This window comes from Trachemys scripta, chromosome 19 (genome assembly GCF_013100865.1).
Source record: "Trachemys scripta elegans isolate TJP31775 chromosome 19, CAS_Tse_1.0, whole genome shotgun sequence".
Classification (NCBI taxonomy): domain Eukaryota; kingdom Metazoa; phylum Chordata; order Testudines; family Emydidae; genus Trachemys; species Trachemys scripta.
Window position 1 is genome coordinate 14,947,557 of NC_048316.1, and position 27,094 is coordinate 14,974,650.

Consider the following 27,094-nt stretch of genomic DNA (forward strand, 5'->3'; position numbering starts at 1 on the left):
CATAGTCACTGATTGCAAGATCAAAAGCTCTGTTATTAATTGCACATGAATCTGACCTTGTAGAACTGTTAAACTGTCAACTGACATCATTGTTTGTCTCCTTTGTTTATATTCCTTTAATTTTTAAGACACTCAGTGCCTAACCTGAAGCCCCTCGGAGCGCATTCAGTTTCTGTTGTGGTGGACGATCCTATATCATCATGGGAGGGAAATGCATGCACTATACTAAACCTTGATCCAATGGAACTGAGCAAGGTGCTGTCTCTGGAGGTGGTGAAGCAGCTAATCCACCATTGTTTTCCTCTCTCTTCAGTCCAGTGCCACCAGCACCCCCCTCCACCCCAAGCTTTCTGCTGCAACTGAACCTGGTGGCAAAAGCCAGATCGTGAATGTCTTGTTTTTCTTGTGGTTGTAATCAATGCACAGCTGTGTTGAGACATCCATATGCCATGGGACTATAATTAATCTTTAGCATCAACATCTTACCTGTTGATGTTTAAATAAAATAAATAATAATAATAATATCTTACATTCATATAGCACTTTTTCCATTCACTGATCTCAAAATACCTTATAGATGTGACTGACATCTCCGCTTTGCAGATGCAGGAACTGAGTTACAGAGAGGTTGAGTTGGTTGCCCAAACTCACACAGAAAGTAAGTAGCAGGGCTGGAAACAGAATCCATCTCTGGGCTCTGAGCCTCTTCCCTCTAGCTGAAGTCTTGCTGGTCAACTTGTCTCCCCTTGTAGACTCTGGCAACTCTAAAGGTCTGAGTCTCTGTTGCTGTACACACAGTGCAGGCATTTACACCAGTGCAAAGGGGGTGTCAGATGTTACCATTCCAATGTAATAATACTTTGCACTGGTGTACATGACCACACAAAGTACCCAGCAACAGACATCTGGTTCCTACCCATAACTCACTTTTCACTCTCACAAATCCCTGCTGCTAATAACATTTATCCATCTTGCCCTCTGTCCTCCTCATTTCCTCATCCTGCCTTATGGGTCCCAGAGAGATGGCTTCCTTAGCTGCCTGTTGAGGTGCATCCTTTGCATGCGACCGTAGCCTGAAGTCTCTTCTCTTGGGTAATGTTTAATCCTTGCTTCCTTCCTGTTCTCCCCTTTGCTTTCTTCAGTTTTCACTCTTTTTGGTACAGCACCATGTCAGTGTCAGGAATTTCCTTGAACAGAGACTCAGAGGACTTCCCATTTCCTTTATGCTTTACTCCAGCTGTCTGTCTGTCACTTTTACATTAGTGTGCTACACAACAGAACTGGGTAAACTCATCTTAATCTTTGTTGTCAACAACACCACAGGATTCCCAACTGAATTTGTTTCTGTTAGTTAAGAGAAAACCAGCCACTGGTAAAGGTGATACTAATTACTGCCTCACACACATATGTTGCCTTTCATCTCCATACTTTCAAAACCAATACACAAATTATATATTGATTATTATTATTACCAGGGAAACATAAACATGCATGGCACTTTTCAGACAAATCAAAAATAATACAGAGACAAATGAAACAAGATCACTTCACCCAGTCCTGAAATGTATACACCTCTGAGGAGGAACACAACAGCTGTTTAACAGTGCAAAGGAATTCCTTTGCAACAATGTAGGATAGAGGAAAAAATCCTGTAACTGCAAAAGAAATTTAGGGAAGGACTGTATAACTACCCAAGTATGAACTGCCCCAAGATGTTAGGGTTAACTAGCATCATATACACTCTGCAAATAAGTACTATGAAATCTTTAATGGCTCCAAGTGAAAAGTGCTCCCCGCCCTTTTCTTAGGTCTTATAACAAAGATGGCATCTCCAGTAACACACTACCCCTTACATCAGGGGTGGGCAAACTATGGGCCCATCTGACCTTTTAATCCGGCCCTTGAGCTCCTGCCAGGGAGTGGGGGGCTTGCCCCACTCCACACGTGCCATGGCTCTGTGCAGCTCCTGGAAGCAGTGGCATGTCCCCCCTCCAGCTCCTACGCGTAGGGGCAGCCAGGGGGCTCTGCAGCTCCCATTGGCCAGGAACCGCGGCCAATGGGAGATGCAGGGGCGGTGCCTGCAGATGGGGCAGTGCACAGAGCTGCCTGGCCGTGCCTCCACGTAGGAGCCGGAGGGGGGACATGCCGCTGCTTCCGGGAGCTGCTTGAGGTAAGCACTGCCTGGAGCCTGCACCCCTGACCTCCTCCCATGCCCCAATTCTCTACCCCAGCCCTGATCCCGCTCCTGCCCTCCAAATCCCTTGGTCCCAGCCCACAGCACCCTCCCGCACCCTGAACTCATTTCTGGCTCCATCCCAGAGCCCGCAACCTCCAGCCAGAGCCCTCACCGCCTCCCACACCCCAACTCCCAATTTCATGAGCATTCATGACCCATCAGACAGTTTCCATACCGATATGTGGCCCTCAGGCCAAAACGTTTGCCCACCCCTGACTTACCTTGATGCAATATGAACTCGTGAAATCACTAACACCACCTCCTCCAATGCTTACCCATTTTTGGAGGTCTCCCATTCACAAACTGATCCAGCCAAGCTTTATTTCACTGATAGGATCTCAGCAAATCACAGCAGAAGGTGGGATGCCTGCAACTATAGTTACATGCACAAAACTCTCTCCTTATTAAGATATCACCCACATTGCAATTTACAATTTACCAGAAAGACTCTGGTCCCACCTCTTAATAAACAAACAAAAAAAGTTCCTTAAAGCATGTCCTGCCATAAACAAGCCGAGCAAACAGCTGGTCCTCATTTCAAGAGATGTTCCATCAATCTGAGCAAGAATTTGCAGATCATCCTAATGCAAATATTTCTGGGAAAACAGAAAGCAGCTGTTTATTCTTCTTTATACCTACTAGCAGGAAAATAAAGTCCAGGCTGCTTGTATTTCTGCCACAAAGAAAAACATCCTCTTGGCCTCAAAGTTCATTTGGACATTGTTTAAAATAAACCAGGCTGCAATTTCCCTCTCCTGCTGTATGTTCCTTCGCTGAACAGCAAGGTGCAATTACAGCCTATAAACAAGGAGGCTGGGCCTGAGCCCAGCTAAATACACGGCCTGATAATCCTGGCCTACCTATGGTGTTTGGAGGCAAAAGTCATAGGTTCAGTCATCACCTGGTGTCAATGGACATACTACTACTGTCCTCTATGAAGCTATACATATTTACACCAGCTGAGGATCTGGTCCATGGAACGCAGAGCTAGAAAAATGGTATTAGGTCTATAACCCGCCTACAAGATAGTGCAAGAGCGTTCCCTACTGTACATGTGGTAATGTTTTGCCCAGTCTAGTTTTAAATGCCCCAAGTGATACCCCTTCCAGCATTTTCCCAATGCTACAGCCTAATAACTCTCCACTTTCCAACCCCCCCCCCGGTCACTGAGCTAAAAGGAACATTATTTTCAAAATAGCATCACAGAAATAAATGGGGTGAGGGGAAGACCAGAAGGGCACAAGTTGACTTAGAAAAAAGGTAGTATCAGATTGTCAGGCAAATTCAAAAATGTGCACAACTGCATATCTAATTTTCATGTGCAGTGAGAGCTATGATATGAGCAATTTGGGTAAGTTTTCATGAAAAGTCGCCTACTTATCACATTGTTGGTATTGTTATCCAGTTCACCTAGTAGCTTGTGGTAAGTGTGCACTAAAACTTGTCTGAAAACCTATCCATTTTCAAAACTGAAATTTGCAGCTGCTTAGTTTGTGCTATGTTACATTAAATACAAATGAACAATGGCAGACCTCTTTCCCTTTGGAAAAATACTGTAACATATCTGATATATTTAATGACATTTAGGTTCAAGCAATGGACAATGGTGTTAACCTAGTAGAGTCAAATCAAAGCTGTTCCCTCATCATCTCCAGCCAGACGGGTATATAGGTATGATATTACATCCACGGAAAATTTGAAGCAATTCCCCAAAGAATGCAGAGTTTCTGTTACAATTTTAATGCAAGTGTTACACTCACACAACATATCAGAGAATTTCATACCAGCTCCAATGACATTACATCAGACGAGAAAGCATTTTGTGACTCCTTGTCAGCATTTCCAGTTTCCACAGCAAACACCTCCAGGCTGAGAAAAGTAAATGGAGCGACAAAAGGGTTTTTGGTTTATGCTAGGGCCAAGTCTGGAATTCGGATGCCAAAAAGCACTAACAGAGGGTCCTCAGGAACCTGGCACTCCAACTCTTGTGAAACGCAGGCCAAACACTTGTTCCAAAAAAGGTATAAGCAAAGTGCTGTCATGCAATGAGCCAGATTCTCCCTTGGTGTTACTCTCCTGACTTCAGTGGAGTTATATTTGATGTACAGTTGAACTGGGGTTTGAGTTGCAGAAGTGCTGAGCACACACAGCTACAACTGATGTCAATGGAAGCTGAACTTTGAACATAAGAACTTCTTTAGAATACTCAGTATTCTGAAAAATCAGGACTTAAGCACCTCAAACTGGGCACCTAAAAATAGTAGATACTTCTGACCTTAATATCTCTGTCTCAGTTCTTCATCTGTAAAATGGAAATAACACCACTCCTTCGCTTCACAGAGGTGTTGTGGAAGTAAATTCATTAATATTTGTGAAGTGCTCAGATATATGGGGATAAGCCCCACAGAAATGCCCATGTGGAAATTAACATTTCTGTTTTCAGAGCAAGTTTTGAATAGTGTTAACTAAATAAAGCCTGGGGCCACACATTAAACAATAAGGCTAAAACAAAATATTGAATATCTGCTTACTCAATGACCACCGTCCCTCCCACACATTGACTGAGCCAGAGGTCCTGTGGAAAAACAGTGTGTAATAATGTAATTAAAGATGGTATCATATATGCCCAAAGGGACTAAATCCCAGTTGCATGAGCAACCTTTATTCTCACATTTGCTAAGTTTTGAGGGCTTGACTTTGCAACATTGTTTTAACATTTTTTTTCAGCTTATATCTACCCCTTGCCCTTAGTGTTGTGAAAAGCCTTCCAAACCTGACCCCCAAGTTTAAACACATGCAGTGACATCAGTCTGAGCCTGAAACAGCAGCTGCGAGAGAGGTGACTGGCTGCCTTTTTATCTCAAAGGAACAAGATTAACTCCGAAGCCCAAGGAGTAACAGTGAAACTCCCCACACCTTCCTGCCAGCCCAGCTCTGCTAACACACCCCTTTGCCTTTGGGTTGGGTCCCTTACTTCCCTATTGGCCTCTCCTCCCCCTGCCCTGATTGGTCACTCCCTTTGCACTCTCCTCCCTTCTAGCTCCCCCACTCTCCCTGCAGTTGGTTCCTCCCTTCTGCCCCCCGTCTCCTCCACGTTTGTTGCCCTCGCCCCATCTCATCCCCCTCGGAATGGTCTTTCGCCCCGCCATCCCTCGGGTTTGCCTCTCCCTTCCCCCTCACTCTGTCTTGGTTGAGCTCTTCTTTCCCCCCAGGGGAGAGAATGGTCTCTCCCGCTCCTAGCTCCTCCCTTCCCCTTGCAAGACGCGTGCTGCGCTCCATACTTGGCGATGCCTAGCGAACCGCGTTCTGATTGGTTAGGAGGCGGCGATGGGCGGGGCCGAACGGTAGTGACCCGGATGTGCACTCCTAGGCAACGGGCACGGCGGAAGTGGCAGGGCCGCGGCCTGGCTCAGAGAGAAACCGGACGGGACCGGGAGCCGCCGCTGTTGCTAGAGCCCAGCCCAGCGGAGCCATCATGGTAAGAGGGGCTCGGAGCTGAGGGCCCCCGGGGCGGGGGCTGTGCCCCCACGCTTGCCCTGGGACCCAGCTCCCTGGGCTCCCTTCCCCTGGGGACTCGGTGGCTGTCGCCCCTCGCTCGGTTCTGTCTCCCGGCCCCCGGGGCATGTCCCTCCCCTGTTTGTCGCATGGTCCCTTGCTGCCCGGCCCCCTCGCGCTACTCACCCCCTTCCCCGTGCAGCTCGGGCTCCTTCCTTCTCCCCGGCGGCCTGGGCCCGTGGCGCTTCCTGCTGCCGGGCGGAGCGGGCATGGGTTCCCTGGGCTCGGAGCAAGTTCTCCGCAGGAGGAGCTGCGGGGTGGGAAGTGAGGGCGGATTTCGTGGCTGGAGCGTAGCGTGGGAAGGGTTGTGACAGGGTCGGATGGTGACTTGGGGAGGGTCTGGGAACAGGTGGCTCCAGGGCCTGCATGATGTGGAGGGAGGCAGGATGGCTCCAAGGGGGGGAGAGGGAAGTAAGGAGGTAAGCTTTCAGGGCTGGAGAGTGGTTAGGGGAGGGGTGTCCTGCTAGTGTGATTTGGTGGTCGGGGAAAGATGTGTTAGCAGGTCCCTTGAGGGCTTTATGGTGCTGCAAGGGGAGAGGCTTGGAGGAGGAAGGAAAGGCTCCATGAGCCGAATGGTGCGTGGCAGATGATGGGCTGGGGGCTGTGCACTCATGGTGGTGTGTGGTGTCTGACATAGGGAGTGTAAACCTCTGTAAACCTTGACCTGAACTTCAGGAAGTTAGAAGGGTGATTTCCCCTACAATGGTGAGAATGAGAGTCTTGTTGATGTTTGTAACAGACGAATGACCTACTGGAGCTCTTTACAGCTGTTGTGAACTACGGCAAAGCTTAATTTCTGAATGCAAAGATTTCAGGAGTCAACAGGGCATGTGTTTCTTAAAATATTGACTTAGCTTGTTTTGCAACTCACTGCCCGTTTCTGTTATCACATTCTCAAATGAATGTATACTGTTTAGTCCTTTTACAGCTTTTCAGGACTGGTACTCTAATCCTGTGTTTTAAATGGAAGTGTGATTCGTCTTTTTACTGAAGAACAAATGTAACTATGTAGCTGTAACTTTTAAAATTAGCTATTGTGATTATATAGTAGCAACTCTTAATAAAGGTGGCTGGCTAAATTGTTACTGCTACTTACTTATAAAACTTGAATTGTCATTTTAAGGCTTGGGCTTCTCAGCAAAACATGTAGACTTCTTTATTAAAGTGGACTGAAATGTCATAATTTTAATACCCGATACTATGAAAACATTTTCAAGGATAAGCTGATCTTTCCTCCTAGGAAAGTCTGTACTTAGCACTAAGAATGTGCAAAATACAGGCAAAGTCAGCTCACTTGCAAGACCATATCATGACTGAGAGTTTTATTTTTTTTACATGGATACATAGGTTTGCTCAGTCTTGTATAAGGAGATCTGAGGCCTGTTTAGTGAATGGAATAACCGGTTTCTTCAATATCTTCCTTTTTTTTTATTAAAACAGACAGCAATTTTTACTCTTCATAGATTCCATTTGGTACTTCAGATATAAACAAGCACAAGACTGACAACAGCGACCAAGCTTCTGATGCAGTAGTCAGATTTGCCTGGACAGAGTCTCATTTCTGGGTAGAGCCCCACTTAAGGGAATGCAGCTTCATGTCTGAGGGATGTCCCTGCATTCAGCAGATTGTAAGACTGAGGCCCCAAAGTGGTGGTAGAATAGTTTGAATCTTACAGTTAAAGGTGTAAAGAGAATTAATATAGCTGTATGAAGACTGGTTGAGAAGACACTATTGATGTGCTATCCTAAATGTAGAATAATACTTTGTTTTGGGGACTACTTCAATGCAGCATCAGTATCTGAAACCTTGATTGACGCTTTCAAGAACTTTAAGGCACAATCCTTTATTTTTCTTCAAAGCAGCTGATTAGGACCCTGCACCTGCTGTACAATTTAAATATTTATTTTGTGTATTACAGTAGTTTTTAGAGGCCCCAACCAAGACTGAGACCACATTGTAAGTTCTCAGTAGATGGAATCCCGTATTGGCTTGCATAATTAAAAGCTTACTTGCCAGACTACATAAATTCCAATGGTAGCATGTGCAAGGTAGTTGATGAATTATTCTGATTGTGCTCACAAACATCCTGTTTTTTGTTATCTATACCTAATGCAAAGAAGAGTAAACAAAAAATCTGAGTTAACCCCCTCCCCCCAATTAAATAAATATCAATTTAAATTGTCTAGTGAATCATTGCCTGCACTTCATCTATTATAATTTGTGAGGTAGCTAAAAAGCATGGCCAATGATGCATGGGCATAACGCTGATACCAGGGTACGTGTTCTTGGTGCGCTATTCTAAGTGGCTTAAGATTTTTCAGGGCTGTTGTGCAGGCACATTGGTGCTTGACAAATAAATAAGTCTTGGTTTGTGGAGCTGCTAGCAAACCAGTGTTAGGTGGTTTAGTTTTTCTTTTCTCACTTAAGACCTTGTAAACTTTTGAAAGCTGATCTCCAACCCCTGTAAGAAAATCAAACCAAGTGACCCCCCTCTTTCAACCCCATCATGTAAGGTTGAAGGCCTACTGTCGTAGGCTATGTCTTCCATGCCCACTGGTTAGTCCTTTGTACCCCATCCTTTAGGAAATATTGACTTATGATTTGGACAGCACATGATATCTTTGTAGTCAAATGAAGCGTGTAAATTAACTGTTATCTTAAACTTGGTGAAAATTTGCCTTTGATCAGATTGAGACATTCAATTTGAAAATCAACTTTTAGTGTTTAAAACCCAAGTAAATGTATGGCAAATGCTACGTCTTCATAATTCCAATGACATTATGTCCTCTTAAGTAATGCCTTCTTGTTTAGCTTATTGTGCTGTACTGATCTGTAGAATAAAATAATTCATACTCGAAACTAGGGTAATTCAGGCATAACTTCCTCATATTTGGTATAGACTTACTATGGCATTACACTATTCAGCATCCATCTGTAAAAGTAAATCTACAGTGTAATAAGTTTAGGCTCTATTTTTAGAGCATTTAGTACTGTACTTGCACAGAGAAATGCCTCCTTTTGGAGGAGGGGGCATTGCTGCCCTATTAAATTTCTGCTTGTACTGTCGTCAACCATGCTTTCTGTCAATCTGCTTTGCTCTGCAATGGACAGCTGATGAGAGCAGTGAGGACACAGAACTACTGTAGTGGCATCTGGATCTGTTACAAGGTTTGAGCATGCAACATACCAGTCCAATTCCAGTTTGACTGGATAGATGCTTGCTTCTGAATATGGTCTAAGCATCTGCATCTATAGTCTCCTTTTACTCTAGTGCTGTCCTATGTACATAAACTGTAAAACAAAAATAACTTCCCATTCTCCCTTGAATTAGGTTCCAGGGGGACCTGAATTTTTCTACCATAGTTACATATGATCAGATCATATACATTAATTTTAAAGTGGTGTGAGTGGGATTTGGTGGTTTTTTACATCTCTCACTTGCTAGAGAATCAGCACTTTTACTGGACGTCTACCATTGTGGAGTATTTTTACAGCATTAATTTTGGGATGCTTAGGCAAATGTCTTGTGGAGTTATGAAAGGCGTTTGTTTTGACCTTGTGGTTAAGGTGGGCTTCAGACTTCTGTGCTAAGTTCTGTTTTCACCTATACGATACTTATTCAAATTGGAGTGCTTAAAAAAAGATAGATATGCATCTTTTTCAGAGAATTTGGAGCAATAGAATTAAAGATGTGTATATGCAACTTAATCAAAAGTTGCTTATCACTTCCCCTATCATCTCATGGTTTTGTTGTGTGCATGTGCTCAACTGTGGTAGGTTATCACACCCAAATATCCTATTATACTTGCACCTTTTCAGGCGGCAGGAATGGGTAAGTTTTAAACCAAGAAGCATTCTGATGGGAGAAATATTTAGGACTCCTCATTGACTGGAGCTAGAGAGTACACAAGCAAGTTTATTAGAAATCTTCTATGTTGAAAGAGAGGAGGAATGTGATGTGAAGACTCCAGAGGGGAACTTTACCTCCTCAGGTAGTGTGGTGAGGAGTAACTAGGAGTGAAGAAGCGGCTTCCTTTTCCCATGTTCCCCTGCCAGGGATACTGGGGAGTGGAAAAACCCTGTATTTTTCCATTGTTCATAGGGTCCAGAGAGCACAAACGTTTCCAGGCCAAAAGCTTAGTTGTGTTGAAGTTTGAGTGTGCACAATTACAAAAATGTTGCATAATTTGTAAAAATAAATGTTAAAAACCTAGAATTTTAATCTGAAATTTTTAAACTAAATGTTTGAAGACACACAAATGCAGTTAATATACCCAAACAACCTAACCTCTGCCCCAGTCATCTAGACAGACTTCTCAAGCTTAACTCCAGCTCAGAGTTGGCTGCCTGGAAATTCTCTTGGACATCGTTAAACTGAATCCCCTCTATAATAATCTAAAAATGAAGAATCCATACTAGTGAACTTCCAAAGGTATGATGAAATCTGAACTATGGTTGGGTTCTCTTTTAATGATGGTAACTGTGGCAGGTGAAATATAACTGGTAATAGGTAGGTAGTGCTGCTTCTGGTAATTTGGATATTATGTTAAATCTCAGTTGTAGACTTTGGGTTGCTACTTCATTGAAATGTTTCAGAGTAGAAGCATTCCAATTCTTGATGGAAGTATTTTTTAAAGCCTTTCCTTAGATTTATAGAAGCTCTGGGCCTGGCACAGCTCTCTGCTCAGCTAAGGCAATCTGGGACCCTAGTCCAATGAAGTGTGGGCACCGTGACTTTGGGGGGGGGCCCATAAGAAATTGTTACAACAATCTTTTTAAAAAATTAATTATAACTTATTAATAGTAAATATTCTTTACATTGAAAAGATTTATTGTATTTACATGATGCTTCCAAATAACTGTGTGACTAGACTGTCACTAGTATAATATTTTTGACTGTCCAAATTGTGGCCAGAACAAAAATTCACTTGAGAATCCGGCACGCCACCATATAAGGGTTCCCATGGCCATGCCCTGTTTCTGTGGCTCTAGGCAACCATGGACCTGTCTCCAACTTGAAGTAGTAGTGGCAAGTACCACACACATGAGCTCACTTCTGGACTTGTGGAGGGAAGTGAGGGACCTGCCACCATTCCTTTTTGAACAGGCTGGGGCATCCCTCTTCATGTGCACTGCAGTCTGTACCAAAGGAAGAAGGTCTCTGACTCCACCCATCTAAGCAGAAGATGCTACATGGGCAACACTACTTCAGCAAGGGCCCTTCCAACTCAGACCTCTGGAGGGGTTGTGTCTGTGTGTCTTCATTGCAAAGTGGACTAGTTACCAGCCTGTGTGAAAGCAAACTACACCTCCTGCTGTGCTTGCTAGTCCTGGTTGAAAGCACCACTTAAGAGTGAGACTTTTGTATGATGACAAGAAGGGGTTGGGGCAACACCTGAGTAAGAGCCAAGGTTAACTCTGCAATGGAAATATACCCTTAGTAATCCAGAGCCCACCATTTAAAAAAAATGTTTTTCTCCTCCTGTAAGGATATGATCTTGTTTGTTTAGCTGGTACTTGGCTGTCTTTTCAGCTGACGGAGGTACTCAGTTTGAAACTGATATCCTTCTACTAACTTCCCCAGTTATTTTTGTATTGGTGCGTACTAGAATTAAAAGTGGCCTGTCGTTACTGCAGAGGATTAGTGGCTGCAGTTTGCTACTCTCCTCCTGCTGTGTTTGTGGCACAGGCAATACAAATATTATCTAGACCACTGGCTCTCAACCTTTCCAGAGTACTGTCCCCTTTCAGGAGTCAGATTTGTCTTACATACCCCCAAGTTTCACCTCACTTAAAAACTACTTTTTTACAAAAACAGACATAAAAATACAAAAGTGTCATAGCACACTACTACTGAAAAATTGCTTACTTTATTATTTTTACCATATAATTATAAAATCAATTGAAATATAAATATTGTACTTACATTTCAATGTACATAGGGCAGTATAAACAAGTCATTGTGTGACATTTTAGTTTGTACTGACTTCACTAGTGCTTTTTCTGTAGTCTGATGTAAAACTAGGCAGATATCTAGATGAGTTGATGTACCTCCCTGGAAGACCTGTGTCTAGTACCACTTAGGCAGAGGTGAAACTAAAACAGCTGCTGTTTTTCTCCTAACAGTGCAGTCAGGGCTTATTCTAAATTTTATTCTTCCATTTCTTTGTGGCATGAAACTCATGGTGTGTCAGTCTGTGAAGGGCTAGATAAAGCAATTGCTCATTATGAGTTGCAAAGAAGGTAGTCTAGAAACTTGGTTGCCAGTCAGATTATTCTGCTGATTTGTGGTGGTTTTTTTTAGGTGTACAATATTGAGGTCTATCAGTGTGGTAAGAAGAGCCAGCAGCCTCCAGAAGTAACTTCTTAATAAAACAAAACAAAACAAAAAAAACACCTAGATACGATAAGGGTAGGTTTTTCTTAGAAATAAAGCATTCTGTGGTGGAGCACTAAAAGCTCTTTACATATTCTTGGCAGTTGAACAAGAATACTACTCAAGGTATTGTTTCTAGTTTAGCCTTCAATTTTGTCCAGTTCTTTCTACCGTCTGTGTCTTTGGATACCTCTATAGAAGGTCATAACTGAAGTAATGCAAGCATAACAGTGCTTCTGCTAAAGTCCTATAAAACAGCAGGTTAGTGGGAAATAGTCTCAGAGGTTGTTTTTAGTTTCTTCTCTTTGAATTGCAAACCCAAGTTGACCTTTGTTCCCACAGCCTGCAGTGGAAAACAGGTTCCAAATATGAAATGCAGATGAGATCATTGCCTTTCTATTTCTTGTAAAAGCAGCAGATTGACCCTATTCTGTCAGATCGCTTCGCACAAACTTCTGTAGCAATGGAAGCTCTTTCTCATGGTTCATTAGTATCAAATAACAAGGCCTAAAACGGAAGGATTTTAATGAGACGCTCCAAGCAGGTATAAAGTAGTGGGCTCTCTCTGGGTATGTCTACCTTGCAGTTAGACTCCCGTGGCTGGCCTATGGCAGCTGACTTGGGCTCAGGGGGCTTGGGCTGCAATGTATACTTTTAGGTTCAGGTTTGAGCTTGGGCTTTAAGACTCTGAGTTTGGAGAGTCCCAGAGCTTGGGCTGCAGCCTGAGCCTGGAAGCCTATGCTGCAATTAAACAGCCCTATGCCCTGTCCTGCAAGCCTGAGTTATCTGGCATGGGCCAGCCTTGGGATTTTAATTGTGATGCAGACATACCCTAAAAGGTCTCATGTCTTCTCAAAGTGCTGTCACTCAGTGTTTAGAGGCACATGCCTTGTATTCAAGCTTCTTGCAAACTGAGTTGCACAGGAACCGGGTTGCAGAATTGTCTGCAAGTGTGAATTTACAAGTTTTCGATCTCTTGCATTGAGAGAAGAAAAAGCATATTTCTTTTTCATACACTTAAGCTTTAGGATCAATATCCTGCACTGTTGCAGTAAGATTAAATTGCTTAAAAACCCAGAATACTTCTAGCTTAGAAAGCATTAACTTCTAAGGCTTTTTCTTCACTGCAAAAGTATGTGGTTTTACATCAAGATAGACACCTCAAGTCAGAAAACATAGCCAGAGGGACATCATCTTAAAACATAATCAGCTTGAAATTTGTGGAAAGTACTTTGGGTGCTTTATGTGCACATGAATTCCCCTGACAATTCTTTTGGTTTTACAATCACTTTATGTAGAAGTTTCCCTCCTTTGCTGCTGTGCGAAAGGCCCCCAAAACAGGAAATGGACTAAACAGGGTGGATGGTGAAGTGTTATTAAATGCACAGGGTACACTTCCTCTAATCTTTGTTTGTAGCGTTAGCAATTGACTAACTTTCACACAAGTGACTGAATACTTACCAAAATATCTTGCAGGATGACTGTTCAAAACCCATGTAGTTAAGGGCAGTCCTTCTAGGTCAAGTCCTGTAGTTAATATAAGGGCACTGCAGAGATCAAATTGTACATAAAGTAGCTGTTTGAAAATTAATTGAAAATCTGTTAAATTAGAGAGGTAATCCCTCCTAGTTAAACTTGCCAAAAGATGAAATGATGCAAAAAAACCTTCCAGAGTTAAGCATGTGGCTCAAAATAATATCTGAAAAATATCTCCTGGGTAAGGTTAGATTTTTGTCATGGTTATTTTTAGTAAAAGTCAGACAGGTTGCAGGCAATAAACAAAAATTCACGAAAGCCTGTGACCTGTTTAGGGGGCGGGCTGACAGCCTGGAGCCTCCGCTTCCCGCTACGCGCAGGAGAGGGGCAGGCTGACAGCCCAGAGCTCCATGATGACATATCCTTGCTCATGAACAGTTTTACAGAGTAAATGCTGGTCCTTCCAGAAGTTCACCTCAGTTATGTTCTTAATGAGAGTTTTGAACAAGAACCTGTTTTGCTTTTAGAGTATGGGATAGGAGAAAGCTTGTACTATACCTACAATAGTTGGGCCAAACTAGCTAATATAAGCTAATGCAGGGATGGGCAACCTTTCAGAAGTGGTGTGTCAAGTCTTCATTTATTCACTCCAATTTAAGGCTTTGTGTGCCAGTAATACATTAATGTTTTCAGAAGGTCTCTTTCTATAAAATATAACTAAACTATTGTTGTATGTAAAGTAAATAAGGTTTTAAAAATGTTTAAGGAGCTTCATTTAAAATAAAATTAAAATGCAGAGCCCCCCGGACCGTTGGCCAGGACCCGGGCAGTGTGAGTGCCACTGAAAATCAGCTTGTGTGCCGCCTTTGGCACACGTACCATAGGTTGCCTACCCCTGAGCTAATGTCTTCAGAGCCATCAATACGTTTACCGGTATTTTCAAGATTGGGAATATGAGGACTTTTGTTTTCAGTTTTTGTTTTGTTTAAAATTTTGTGAGAACTTCAGTGTTTATTACAAAAATTAAAAAAGGGTGAAAATAGGTGCAAACAATTTGGACTTTTCTAGGTAAGTGTTGAAGTAAATCACTCTCACCTCCTGTTTGTTTTGTAAACTTTCAAAGAACCCAAACCCATATGTTCTGAAAGGTAGCTGGATAGCATGTTTCATTTTCAACCCATTTTAGCAAGAAAGTAGCTCACTGGTGGCTGGTCTTTTTTATTTTTTTATTTTATTTTTTTCCCCAAATAACTGGGTGGGGGGAGGGATAACTCAGTGGTTTGAGCATTGGCCTGCCAAACCCAGGGTTGTGAGTTCAGTCCTTGAGGGGGCCATTTAGGGAACTGGGGTTTAAAAAAAATCTGTGTGGGGATTGGTCCTGCTTTGAGCAGGGGGTTGGACTAGATGATCTCCTGAGGTCCCTTCCAACCCTGATATTCTCTGATCCATGCTATCTTTAAAGCTGATAATATGTATGTGGGCATAGAATTGACAAACCGTATGAGCACCAGTGCTGAATACTTCTAAGCTGATTCCCTATTCTGGTGGCTTGGTACCCAGGGCCACGTTGGTTTTCAAGCCGCCCTATCTCCTTTCAGAGTGTAGAGCTGGGGCCATGGGTGGCCCCCTCCCACAGAATCCAGATTAGCTCCCCATTCTGCAAGGAGAGCTGACAGTTACTGAGCTGCCATCTCTATTTCTGGATCCCAGAGTTGGGTCCTGGGAGTTGTGGCACTCCCAAAATTCAGATGAAAATCAGTAAAAACCAACTAATTGCTTTTATAACATCTCAGAATTTTTTGGTTTAAAAACGTCAATAGTTAGAAGTATTGTAGAAGTCATAAATCTGATAAGTATTTCATTACTAAGTCAAAACCAGGCAGTTGGAGAGATTAACTTCCTTTATCAGGAGACGGAAGGAAGTAGTGGGAGGAATCCATGTCTTTGCAACTTATTAAACTCCCCTATTACTGCTCAGGTCAATTCTTGTATTTCCATTGCTTTGATAAAGTTAAGGCTGGTAAGATTTTGTGACACCACTCTAATTTTCAAAGTTTTTGTGTATTTGTAGTCAGCCACGTCATTAGGTTTTCTAAGCTATTACAGTGAGTGGCAGTAAACTGATATCTAGTGGTGCTTTGTGAGCAGACTTTAAGAATGGGGGAGAAGAAAAGAGAAATTCAGTACAATGTACTACTAGAGCTATTTGTTGTCAGAATGCTTCACAAATTCTAATTTGGCAGATAACTTCCAGAGCTAATAGGGGAAAAACATTCTGATCAGCTCTCAGTTATTCACACTCCTTGTTTGCAGTGTTCATGTAGCCATGTTGGTCCCAGACAATCGGAGAGACAAAGTGGGAGAAGTCATTTTTCATTGGAGCAACTTCTGTTGGTTAAAGAGACAAGCTTTTGAGCTACACAGAGCTCTTCATCACATCAAGAAGACATAAGGTCTCAACTGGAGCTCTGATAGAGATTAGCTTAAACCCTGAAACAGGAGGTTTAATATCCCTTCCAGAATTCGTTAGCATTTGCTCTTATAACTCTGGGTGTTCTTGTTATCCATCTAAATGTCCGGACTCTCTGAATTTTGAAGATGAGCTTACCAATGACTTCCTGTGGCAATGAGTTTCACAGTCTAATTACCCACGAGTGTCCTTATCAGTATTGAATTTGCTACCTTTTAATTTTATTGTCCCCTTCTTATGTTATGAGACAGGGAAAACAGATGCTCCTGTTTTTCCCCCCTTATATTCATTTTACATATTTGTGTTTTGTTTACTTTAGCAAGAACACTATCCCAATCTCTTCATGTGAGTTTTTCCAGACCATTCTCTGAGCCCCATTTAGTTCTGCAATATCCCTTTTAAGTTGGAGTGACTAGTACTGTATGCTGTATTCCAGATGAGGTTACACTGTTGATTTATATACAGGCATTATCGTTTTCCTTATACTCGATCCCATTCCTTATGCATCCTTAACATCACGTTTGCTTTTTTGACTGCAGCGGTCTTCGTTGAGTCTTCTATAATGACTCCCAGGTTACAAAGCAATATCTTAACACTTTCTCCCTCCCCTCCCCCACAAAAGCGCACATGCTGAAAGTTTGAAAATAGCTCATCTAGATTACACCTCTTCACAACTACTACGTTGCCCCAATAATTGGCATGAGATCAGTCCTATGCATCTGCACGCAGCATGTGGCACATCTTCAACAGTAGTGGAGTTAAACTGTCGTAGGATATTTTTGGTTTTGATCTAATGCTCTTGCTGGTCAGCCATTTATACAGAGGCAGCGCCATAAGTCTGATCCTGGGGGAGAGACGTAAAGGGGTTGGGGATTGTCCATATTAGAAATGCTACAGCGCTTCAGTGTAGATGCTATTTACGCTGATGGGAGTGGTTCTCCCATTGGCTTAGGTTATCCACTTCCCTGAGAGGCGTTTGTGATGGTTTTCCCCTGTGGGGTGCCACCTGGAACTGGGCTACCACTGAGCCCCCTGGCCCACCAGCCTGGGCTCCCTCTCACACTATATTGCTGTGACAAGCGGCAAAGCCCTCCGAGCCTGCACTTTCATCAGCATTCACACAGGTAAGGACACAGAGAGCCTGCATGTAACTGCAGCTAGGTAACCACTAGCCTCCCAGCCTAGGACCCCAGAGCAGTACTGTCCTGCCCGGATTAAATCTGGCCAGTATGTGGGTTTAACACCTGGTCCACCTCTCCCTCAATGTGAAGAGGACCATGCACGCTTGTGGTAACCAAGCTGAGATTTTTCTCCAGACACTTTAGTCAAACGCACACTGGTTTGGATTAAAACATAAAATAGATTATAAGTGATAGCAAACTGGTCAAAGCAGATTGCATGTGTGTTTATTTACCAGGTAAACTGCTCTTAACATACTAGACAGAATCATAGAATATCAGGAGGTCATCTAGTCCAACCCCCTGCTCAAAGCAGGACCAATCCCAACACAGATTTTTACCCCCAATCCCTAAATGGCCCCCCTCAGGGTTGCAAGTTCAATCCTTGGGTTTAGCAGGCCAGTGCTCAAACCACTGAGCTGGTAGGATATGCGTTAGCAAATTCTCACCCTGAGTGATAAACAGTCTGGCAGATTCTTAAGGCATAAACTGCCTTTGCTTGGCAACTTTGGTTTCCCAGGTTTTCATACACAGGTAGAAATCCCTTTAGCCTGGGACCATCACTTCCCCCAGTTTAGTCTTTGTTCCTCAGGTGTTTCCAGGTGTGGTGTTGTAGGGAGAGTGAGGTATTATCATGATGTCCTTTTTCCCCCCTTTATATCTTCTTCCCACTTGCTGGAAAGCTCTTTTGCTTTGACCTGGGTCAAACAGTTCCCATTGTGTAGTGCTATCTTTGCGAGGTTTCTATTGTACACAGTTCTGGGGTAATCCTTGTGCTTGTGTGCATTTCCTCAATAAGTCATTAACATTGTTTGGCCTTTTTACTCTTGTACCTGAAAGGCTGCTTGTGTGTGTTTTTCAACCTCACAACATGTTTCTGTAACACATACATAGCCAAACTTCATAACTTCACAACTTCACATACGATAACACATACAATCCAACGAGATATTACTGTCTAGCAGATCAAGACTTTTTAGAACGATACCTCACGTGTTTTGCACAAAGTATGCCTTATCCTAATGATATGGCAATGTTGAATAAGGGGGTGCCAGCGTGTCACCATGGTAGCTAGGTAAATGGAAGAATTCTGTCAACATAGCTCTGACCACAGTGGGGGTTAGGTCGGCTTAACTTCGTCATTCAGGGGTGTGAAAGGTTCACACCCCCGCATGATGTAATACAGCTGGGATGACCTAACGTTTAGTGTAGACCAGGCCTTAGAAAGAATGGAGAGAAATACAGTAGAGAGAGGTGTAATATGAAAATACTACGTTAAGAGGATACTGTTAGGCTTGCAAAGTCAATCTCAAAAGTTAGGAAATTAAAGAATTAAGGTTGCCTGTGCAACCTTAATTCGGCCCTCTTGAGCCTATGCCTTGTGATAATCTTTATTTACATGATCACATACTATATTTCCACATGTGGACTGTACTCATTCAGTGAGCAGCAAATCAATGTTTTTTTTTCTTTGTTCAGCATGTGTCTGTGCCTTATTTACTGTTCACTGTTTAAACCCTGCTTCAAAGACAGAACTACTGATTTCTTCATGGGTTTTTCTGTGTTGCTCTCAGATACTCATCAGTATAGTATCACAAACATTAATTCACTTATTTTCACAAGATCCCTGTGAGATGAGTGGATTTTATCCCCATTTATAGACAAAGGTTAAAAAAAAACCCTAAATTGAGTGCCCAATCCGAGGTTTATATAGTCTGACTTTTTTCCAGAATACTTTATAGTCTGCTGTATAATTAAGCTCAACCTTAATTATGGCATTACCTAACTCTCCCAGTCTATTCTTTCACCCCTTCTGTAGCTGTGGTTCTTGTCCCCTCTACAGCTGAATTAGATAACTTTTAAGTGTCTCCTGAGACTCTTTGCTCTCAGTTCTAGGGCCCAGCTTTCAGCAGACTAGAGCTGTAATTGCAGTCAAAGTCCTGCTCAGGCTGGAGTCTGCCTAGTGCAGGTAGAATCTTCAGGGAATTCAGTTGTAAAGCTCTCACTAGTACTGAACATGTGCCAATTGCTATTTTTCAGAGGCTTATAACGTAGCCAGGTTTGATTGGATTTTCATGGGTCTGGCAAAAGGAACCTCCCTATCACACAGGCTTACATCCCTGCCACATGTCAATTCCCTGCTCCAAAGCATGGTGGCACAAGAGACTCTCAAAGCAAAGGTCACCAGAATTTAGCATGGGCGAAACATATTTCTGAGAACAAGATTAGAGAAAAATAGCTGAACTACTCTGGCTATAACTTTCATAAAAAAAAAAAAAAAATTCAGCCTGAGGAAGGCAACCACTATGGAAAACTTCAGCCCAACTGGTTAGTTTGGCAAAATTTTATAAGCAACTGAAAATGGGGTCTTATAATGGAAAAGTGTTAGACAGCCTTAATATTGGTGGTGCTGCCAGCCCTGGCTGTCATAACTTCATGCATCTGACAAGTGTTAACAATTGTGGTTCCTAGAAGGCAACGCTCTAAAAGATAGCTTTGTTGTCAGGTGACTTTCTAAAGCCCACTCTCTTGCAGCCTTTGGTTTCTTTTTATAGATGACTCCTTACCAAAATACTCATAACTAAAACAACTTGTTCTTTTGATAGATCTCTCCTAGTTCCTACCAAAGCCTAACAAATATATGAAGCATTTGCAGGTGTTCTAAATACTGCTTTTCAAAATACTGCCATCTCAAGATGGCATTCTGGTCTACCTTTGTCTTAAGTTCAGTGTGGCTAATGTCTGTTTGATATTTGGAGAACATATTCTTTAGCAGTTAGCAAAATGTTCCATGTTTTGTATAGAAGATACTGCCAAAACTGTTGTGATGTCCATTTGCTCTCTAGTTGAGTCAGCAGGAGTAACAGATTTAATTTCCAAGGTCTATTGTCCTGGACCACTGTGAAGGTCTCACATATGCTGGTAGAGGGCTACACAGTGGAGTAATGTTGAAGGACTGTAAATGGAGTTCTGGCAAACATATCCAGTATTAATTGATATAGTGCTACATTTGGTTAAAGTGTGTAGCCAATTGATTGACTACACTTGCAGTTTGATATTAATTTTCAAGAGACTAAATAACCAAGCTCAGCCAAATTTGTCTGAAGACAAAGCAGTACAGGAAAGAAAGTTAATACAGTTAACCCATCCCAGGAAGCAGATTCTCACAGCACGTTCAGTTTATTTTGCACAGAAGTTGTGCTCCCTGGGTTATACCCCTAAAACCACTTACATATAGGGTGCCTGGTTGCAAGTTAGATATCACTTTTTACATCATACAAGATTATTTTCCCACTTGCCTTGTTTTTCTGGTACCTGATGTACACCTTCTATCTCTTGTTTTCAATCATACTACCAAACTGGAAGGCATTTCATACATATAGCAGGGTAAAGCATTAATGAATTTTGCCTTACAGGTTTCCTATCCACCTAGGCCAAATACTAAGTTGTACTGTCACAAGGTATTGTGGGATACTTAGCATAAATGAGCAAGAGTAAGCATAATACAATTTAGCATGATTACCCAATACACAATTCGTATCCTGCACATAATACGTGTGTGTGTGTGTGTGTGAGAGAGACCTAGATGTGTTGGCTAACAGCCATAAATTTTCATTATTTGCAGTGTTGTAACCATGTTGCCCCAGGATATTAGAAGTTGCTCCAATGAGAGATGCCATCTGACCCACCTTGTTTCTTAAATTTTCATGGCAACTTAGATATGTTCCCTACCCAAAGAGCTTACATCTGATAATACATAGGGCAACAGTTAAATGAGAGTGCAAAGGATTCCTAGAAGAAGTGGGTTTTAATCAGAAATTTGAAGGGATGAGGATGAGAGCTTGATGGACAGGAAATGAGCAATTGTTCAGTGCACATGGGGCAGCATGAAAAGCAAAGAAGAGAGGACGAGAAGATTAGGAGGCATAGTGGCCTGTTTATCTTAACTTCCGCCCCCACCCCAACAGATCTAGCCTAGAGAGTGAGATTAAATCAGCAACTTTTCAGAAAGTCAGTTGGACTGCTTTATTAATACAATGATTTATCTGGTTAAGTGTTTGGTGGATCAGGGCCTTAACTTTTTGTTTGTTTGTTTTTGACTTTACCTATAGCAGTCTTACTTCTACTAGTATGAAGTCATGAATTTTGTATCTAACAAAATCAGCACTTTGTTGCAATTTTAGATTAAAAATTGATTAGTATAACTTTTCAAATTTAGTTTTACAAAGCTTTGGCCTGATTTTAAATCGGTGCATTTAAAAAAACCAAAACTTAAATCCTGCTTTAAAATCAGTGATTCACATTGTTCCATCCTGGGCGAAATCAACACTTGCCAGTTTATTAAAAGTTCTTAATTTACCTCTTTTGAAAATTGCTGGAACTGGTTAGAAAGGTGTCAGACTGAAGTGTAAATGGTTAAAAGAATAAAATAGGAAAAGTGGCAATGGAGGGAAGGCTGGTGGCCAGCCATTTCTCAGTGTTAATTGATTGCATACAAGCGTTAATCTTAATGTTGTATTTATTGGGCAATGATTACTTTTTTGCAGAATCTTTCCTGTTTATAGGACTCTTCTTGGCACCAGATGACAGCAATTAAATTACATTGTTATGTTTAATAACAAGTTTTATAAATAAACATCCCTTCTATTATTCCAAAGATAAACATTGGTGCAGAAATCATAGTGATTATGACAAGGTCAAGAGAAATAACATCCCCCCTCCCCCCCACACACACACAAAAACCCAACATACTCCTGGTCCATGTGTGACTCTCTACTGCAGGAATTTAGGTTTACTTTTCTCCTCTTCCTTTCTGGGTGCTCCTCAGCTCTGACCGGACAGGCAATTGAGACCTCCCATTGTATAAATTAAAATATTGGCAGATATTAAACTGGTTTGGAAGATTAGACTGAAGAATTCCCACTCTGAAGTTCATTCCTTAAAGTAGTAGTAAAGAGGCACCAAACACATAGTATGCAGTAGATATTGAATACATGTATCTCTAGGCCTGCTAATAATACTGCTTAAATAGGCAATATGTCAAGTTAAATGACACTAAAAGAACCCCACACGCAGATTTAACCCCGCACTTCTTAACCTACCTCAGAAAAAGCCTTGGATTCTTAGTGTTCAGGGAATTCCAGAGTCAAATGCCCTCAGACTTTCAAATCTAGGGATTTAGTTTATCCCCAATGAGTTACACTACAAGGAAAGTGGTATCTCCAGATATGCGACTCAAACCACTTATCAAATTAATACAAACAGCTTGAATTTCACCAGGAAATTAAGTGGAAGCTGATGCTCTTTCCATGCTTGAGACTCCACCAACTGCCTTAGCTGCATTTTACAAGTGGCGGCTACTGCTGCATATAGAGTGCATTGCAGTAATCCAATTTGAAATTAGCCAGGCCTGAATAACTGGTGGGAGCCACATCTCTTAAAGACTAATCCCTACCTAGCAAAGATTTGAATGCTGCACTTAACCTTGAAGAAACCATCAAGGATCCAGTAGAATCCCTAGGTAGCAAACTCCAATGTACCACTGTGAGCATATTTTACTGAGGTTAAATGAAGGAATGGTTATCTTTGGTTGCCTCATTAGACACTGCCATCATTACCTCTGTTTTACCAGGATTGAACTAGCTCAGATAGCGCTGTCAATCTGAAATGGTGAGAGAGAGTGTCATCAGCACACAGATGGCGGTGAAATCTGAACCACTTCCTCTCCTCTTAACAGGAGGCTTGGCAGACTAGTCTCCCACATGAGGGCCCTTGGAGCAGGCATGCAATTTACCAATCCTATTCCCTATCACTCTTCTCAGAAGAACAGAACTACTGGAGCACTGGATACCTGTTAGTATCAACATGTATGTTGCCTTTTATGGTGTGTGGAATCAAAAGCACTGAGCCTCCTAAAAATACCATGAGTACCTGATCTTTGTCTGACCGATTGGCTAAAACGACTTGCACAATCTCTTTGCCTTCAGCCATTTCATCAGGATATAGGCCTAAGTATGGCAATCTCAGTGCTCTAGATAATGTCAGAACTACTTTTCCATAATCCTATCTTCCTTGAGCGATCAGAACTGAACAATAATGGAGATGGCTTCTTTAGCAGAGGCCCTTCTAAAGAGAAACGTTGACAATCTATCAATAATGGATTGTTTCTCCCAACAAGAGTTTATCAGCCAAGTGGGACACTCACTGGACAGCAGCATGACTTGGACTCAGTGCCCCAAAGTATCTTCTTTATCCTTGATTCAGTTGAATCCAAAAATTGTACAGCAGTTCCACACTTAAAAACAAGCTTCTGCTTGGAACTTGCAGTCCAACAATTTTATTTTTCATCTGAGATCCTTCAAGTGGACATCCAACATTTGCTCCCTCATCTAGGTTGAGGTCCCACCTACAATATCAATATAGCAGCATATTGCTCTAAATACATACATTATTGAGCAAGTGTCTCTGAGCTGATAATGAAAACCACCTGGGCTATTTTTCTCAGGTTGTACAACACCTAGATGAAAGAAGTTGAGGGCCGGCAGTCTGGTCTAGAGCACTTTCAGTTTGGCTTGTCATCTTTCACCTTCCTATCTAATCAGCCTGAAAACTATCTGCAACCAATGGTCCTGAACCCTAATTACTTAATTGTACTTCCAATCCAGAATATACAAGAAAATGTAGGTAGATGGGCTGGTGAGAGGGGTTGGGATATGGGTAGCACACTTGTAAGTGGTGTTTAAAAATGGCCCTAGATAGTATCTGGCAGAATCCTTGAATAGATGCCATGGAGAAATATTAGAGGTAGGGAATAGACTACTTGGGGATATGGTAAAGTTAATGGAATTTTCATGCAATGCAGTGGTTTGGTTGAGTACCTTCCCTCCTTAATTGCCTGAAAAGCTAACCTCCATGACCTCTTGTTGCCATAGAGGGGATGGAAGCGGGTGGAGAAATTGGGAGTTCTACAATTTAACAGAAACCACTGAATATTATTTATTGTACAGAGATGGCAGTAAACATTCCTTTGGCTGAAATTCTCTTAATAGTAGTTCTTCTCCAATATGCCATTTTAAAAAGGGAGCAGCAAAGGTGTCTTCTACCCGTGAGCCCTGAGAGTTGGCCAGGATTAAAAAGACAGGCTAGTTGAGATGTAGAGTGTATTGTTCAACTTAAAAAAAACAAACAATTCATTGGTGTTGGCACAACAAAACTGGGAAATATTAATCAAGAGCTCAAATGGGGTGAACAGCCTTGAAATCACTTGACTTGCAACCTAGAGAACAGGTCTGCAACTTTAAAATAAATAAGCCACCTGTTGGTTGAGTGTTCCTGGTTCTTGAAGATAAGTAGTCATCTAACACCTTGCCTTTTTCAGAAATGTTGCTTTGGGAACTGGTTTATCTACATTGGGGCATTTAAAATTGCCTTGGCAATTTTAGACAAGTCTGTGTGGAGAGAGCACAATAGTTCTTAAAATGATTATCTGGGCTACTCTTAAAATTGTGAATTAATATCCCATTTAAACCAATTTACTGACAGACCAGGGGTATCCAGCTGGAGGGGACTGTGCACCCAGATAGTTAACCAGTTTCAATACAGAATGCAACTGAGTTTGAGTGAAATCCAAGCTATTTCTGTCACTTTCAGATCACCCAAAGATCTCCTAAAGCAGTATTGCTCTGCCCTGCTCCGCAGTTGCTATCATACCTATACTAGGAGTGTCGTATCACAGGCACTGTAGTCTGGTTTGGAAAATTAGTGCCGTGTAAGAGTCCTGTTTGCCAGAAGGGGTTAAATTATCACTGACTTAGGTAGCCCAAATAATTGCTTCTCTGATAGCTAGATTGGAGGCTTTTTACATGGACAATAGAGGACTGAAACTACTCTGGTTTTCTTTTTGTTTGAATAGACTAATTCTGTTCATGCTCAGCAATAATGTAGTCTAACTGGGGAGAGCCATGAAAGCAGAGTTAAGCAAACCAGTGCTATGCAGCCTGTGGAGGTAGGTATCTTTTGCCTCTCCACAGGTGGCATGTCAGTGTCTGCAGACCTTAAGCCTTTCAGCTTCTTCAGAAGCATAAGGACTAGGGGTCTTAAATCAAAGATTAGTCTGTCAAAGGGACAGAATTCAAAGTTGTTTGTTTTTTGTTTGTAAACCTACTTTCTGAATCTGAAGAGGCACAAACCAAAGCTCAACTAATTTGACTTGCAATGGGCTGGTCTCCAAATCTTGTGAATGCACCTTTTGACTTTCTATAGGTGCAGGTAATGGTATTCACTTGTGGAAGATATAGTAGAACCTCTGAGTTATGAACTGATCAACCACACACCTCATTTGGAACCAGATGTATGCAATCAGGCAGCAGCAGAGACACCCCCCCCCCCCCAAAAAAAAGAAGGAAAAAAAAAAGAAAAAGTACAGAACTGTTAAACATAAACTACTAAAGGGGAAATTTAATTTTTTTTTGTAAGGTAAGGAAACTGTTTCTGTGCTTGTTTCATTTAAATGGTTAAAAGCAGCATTTTCTTCTGCATAATAAAGTTTCAAAGCTGTATTAAGCCAATGTCCAGTTGTAAACTTTTGAAAGAACCGTAACATTTGGTTCAGAATTACAAACACCTCAGGAATGGAAGTTGTTTGTAACTCTGAGGTTCTGCTGTAGCCATTTGTGCAATTTTCTTTGGAAACATTTGAAGTCTTCTGCCACTGAAATGCTTTCATTTCTTCATGGAACAGGCAGAGTGACCACCTAAAAGCTAAACCAGACAATTCATTAAGCTGATTTCTGAGAAGCGTTAACAGTTTTGCCATTGATAGTCAGCCTTTGAGGGCTGCAGGTGCATGTCTTGGCTCTACAAATACCGGCATTTGTCTGTTTTAAAACCGTATGTAAATTATAATGCAAATTATTATAGTGCTCGTGCTTGGCAGGCTGCCAATGCACATCTTGCTGCAAAGCTTGAACAGCTGTATTGGAGCTGGAGTTCACTCACGCAGGGTTGTTTGATCTTAGGTAACTTTTGCTGATTCTAGGATACTAGCAACTTATTGTATCCTTGCCCAAATATCATTAACTGGTGTTGGTCAAATTGCTGTTGAGGGCAAAATCTCTTTGTAAAGTATCAGGGAAACCTATACTGCTTTTTGTGCAGTGTGAGCTGTGCAATCTGAATCCTCTCTTATGACTGCAGTGTGACTTCTTTTTCTGACCCTGTTTTTGTATGCATTAGGGTCCTAATGGTGGGGTAAATACCAATAAAGACAGGGTAAATGGTATTTCTGAATGTAGCAATAGGATTTAGCGAGCATTGCAATGAAGTAGTTATCAAAAATGTAACTTCTAATTTTGTGAGTCTTGGCAGAGGTCTTCTATTCTGAAAATAAGCCGGGTGAAAGGGAAAGACTGAAAAGAATACCAGATACAGGAGAAGGAAACTAAACAAACGTTACCTACTTCTATAGAATTATCTTAAATTTATTGTTTGCTGTCTTACAGAAGAGAGAGCCCTTAAAACAGATGCTCAAGAGAAGATCCTAGATAGCAAAACATCTTTACAGGGAACTTATTAAAGGAGCTTTAATTTAAGCTAATGTTCTCAATGTATTTGAAGTTCCTATGAATGCTAAATCCTTCAGTGATTTGAGTTGTAATAAAACTTCATTTAGAATTTTCCTCAGCACCCCTACTCCTCCATAGGAGTCATTACTGGACATGAGGCAATTTTCTACTATTTGTACTTCATCCAGGAAATACTAAACTCATTAAGTCCTGCAACCCCAAAGAGCTCAACCTGCTTA

At 41.8% G+C, this 27,094-nt stretch overlaps 1 protein-coding gene across 2 annotated transcripts in view; it reads left to right on the plus strand.

Moving 5' to 3' along the window:
• Positions 1-5,568: 5,568 nt before the first annotated feature.
• The window catches only part of CAPZB (capping actin protein of muscle Z-line subunit beta), a 107,795-nt gene continuing 86,269 nt past the window's right edge, over positions 5,569-27,094 (plus strand). For both annotated transcript variants that reach the window (XM_034753193.1, XM_034753194.1), the window contains exon 1: positions 5,569-5,714. In XM_034753193.1, coding sequence (XP_034609084.1) covers positions 5,712-5,714 — 3 coding nt within the window. In that variant the 5' untranslated portion in view covers positions 5,569-5,711. The remainder of the gene's footprint in view (positions 5,715-27,094) is intronic.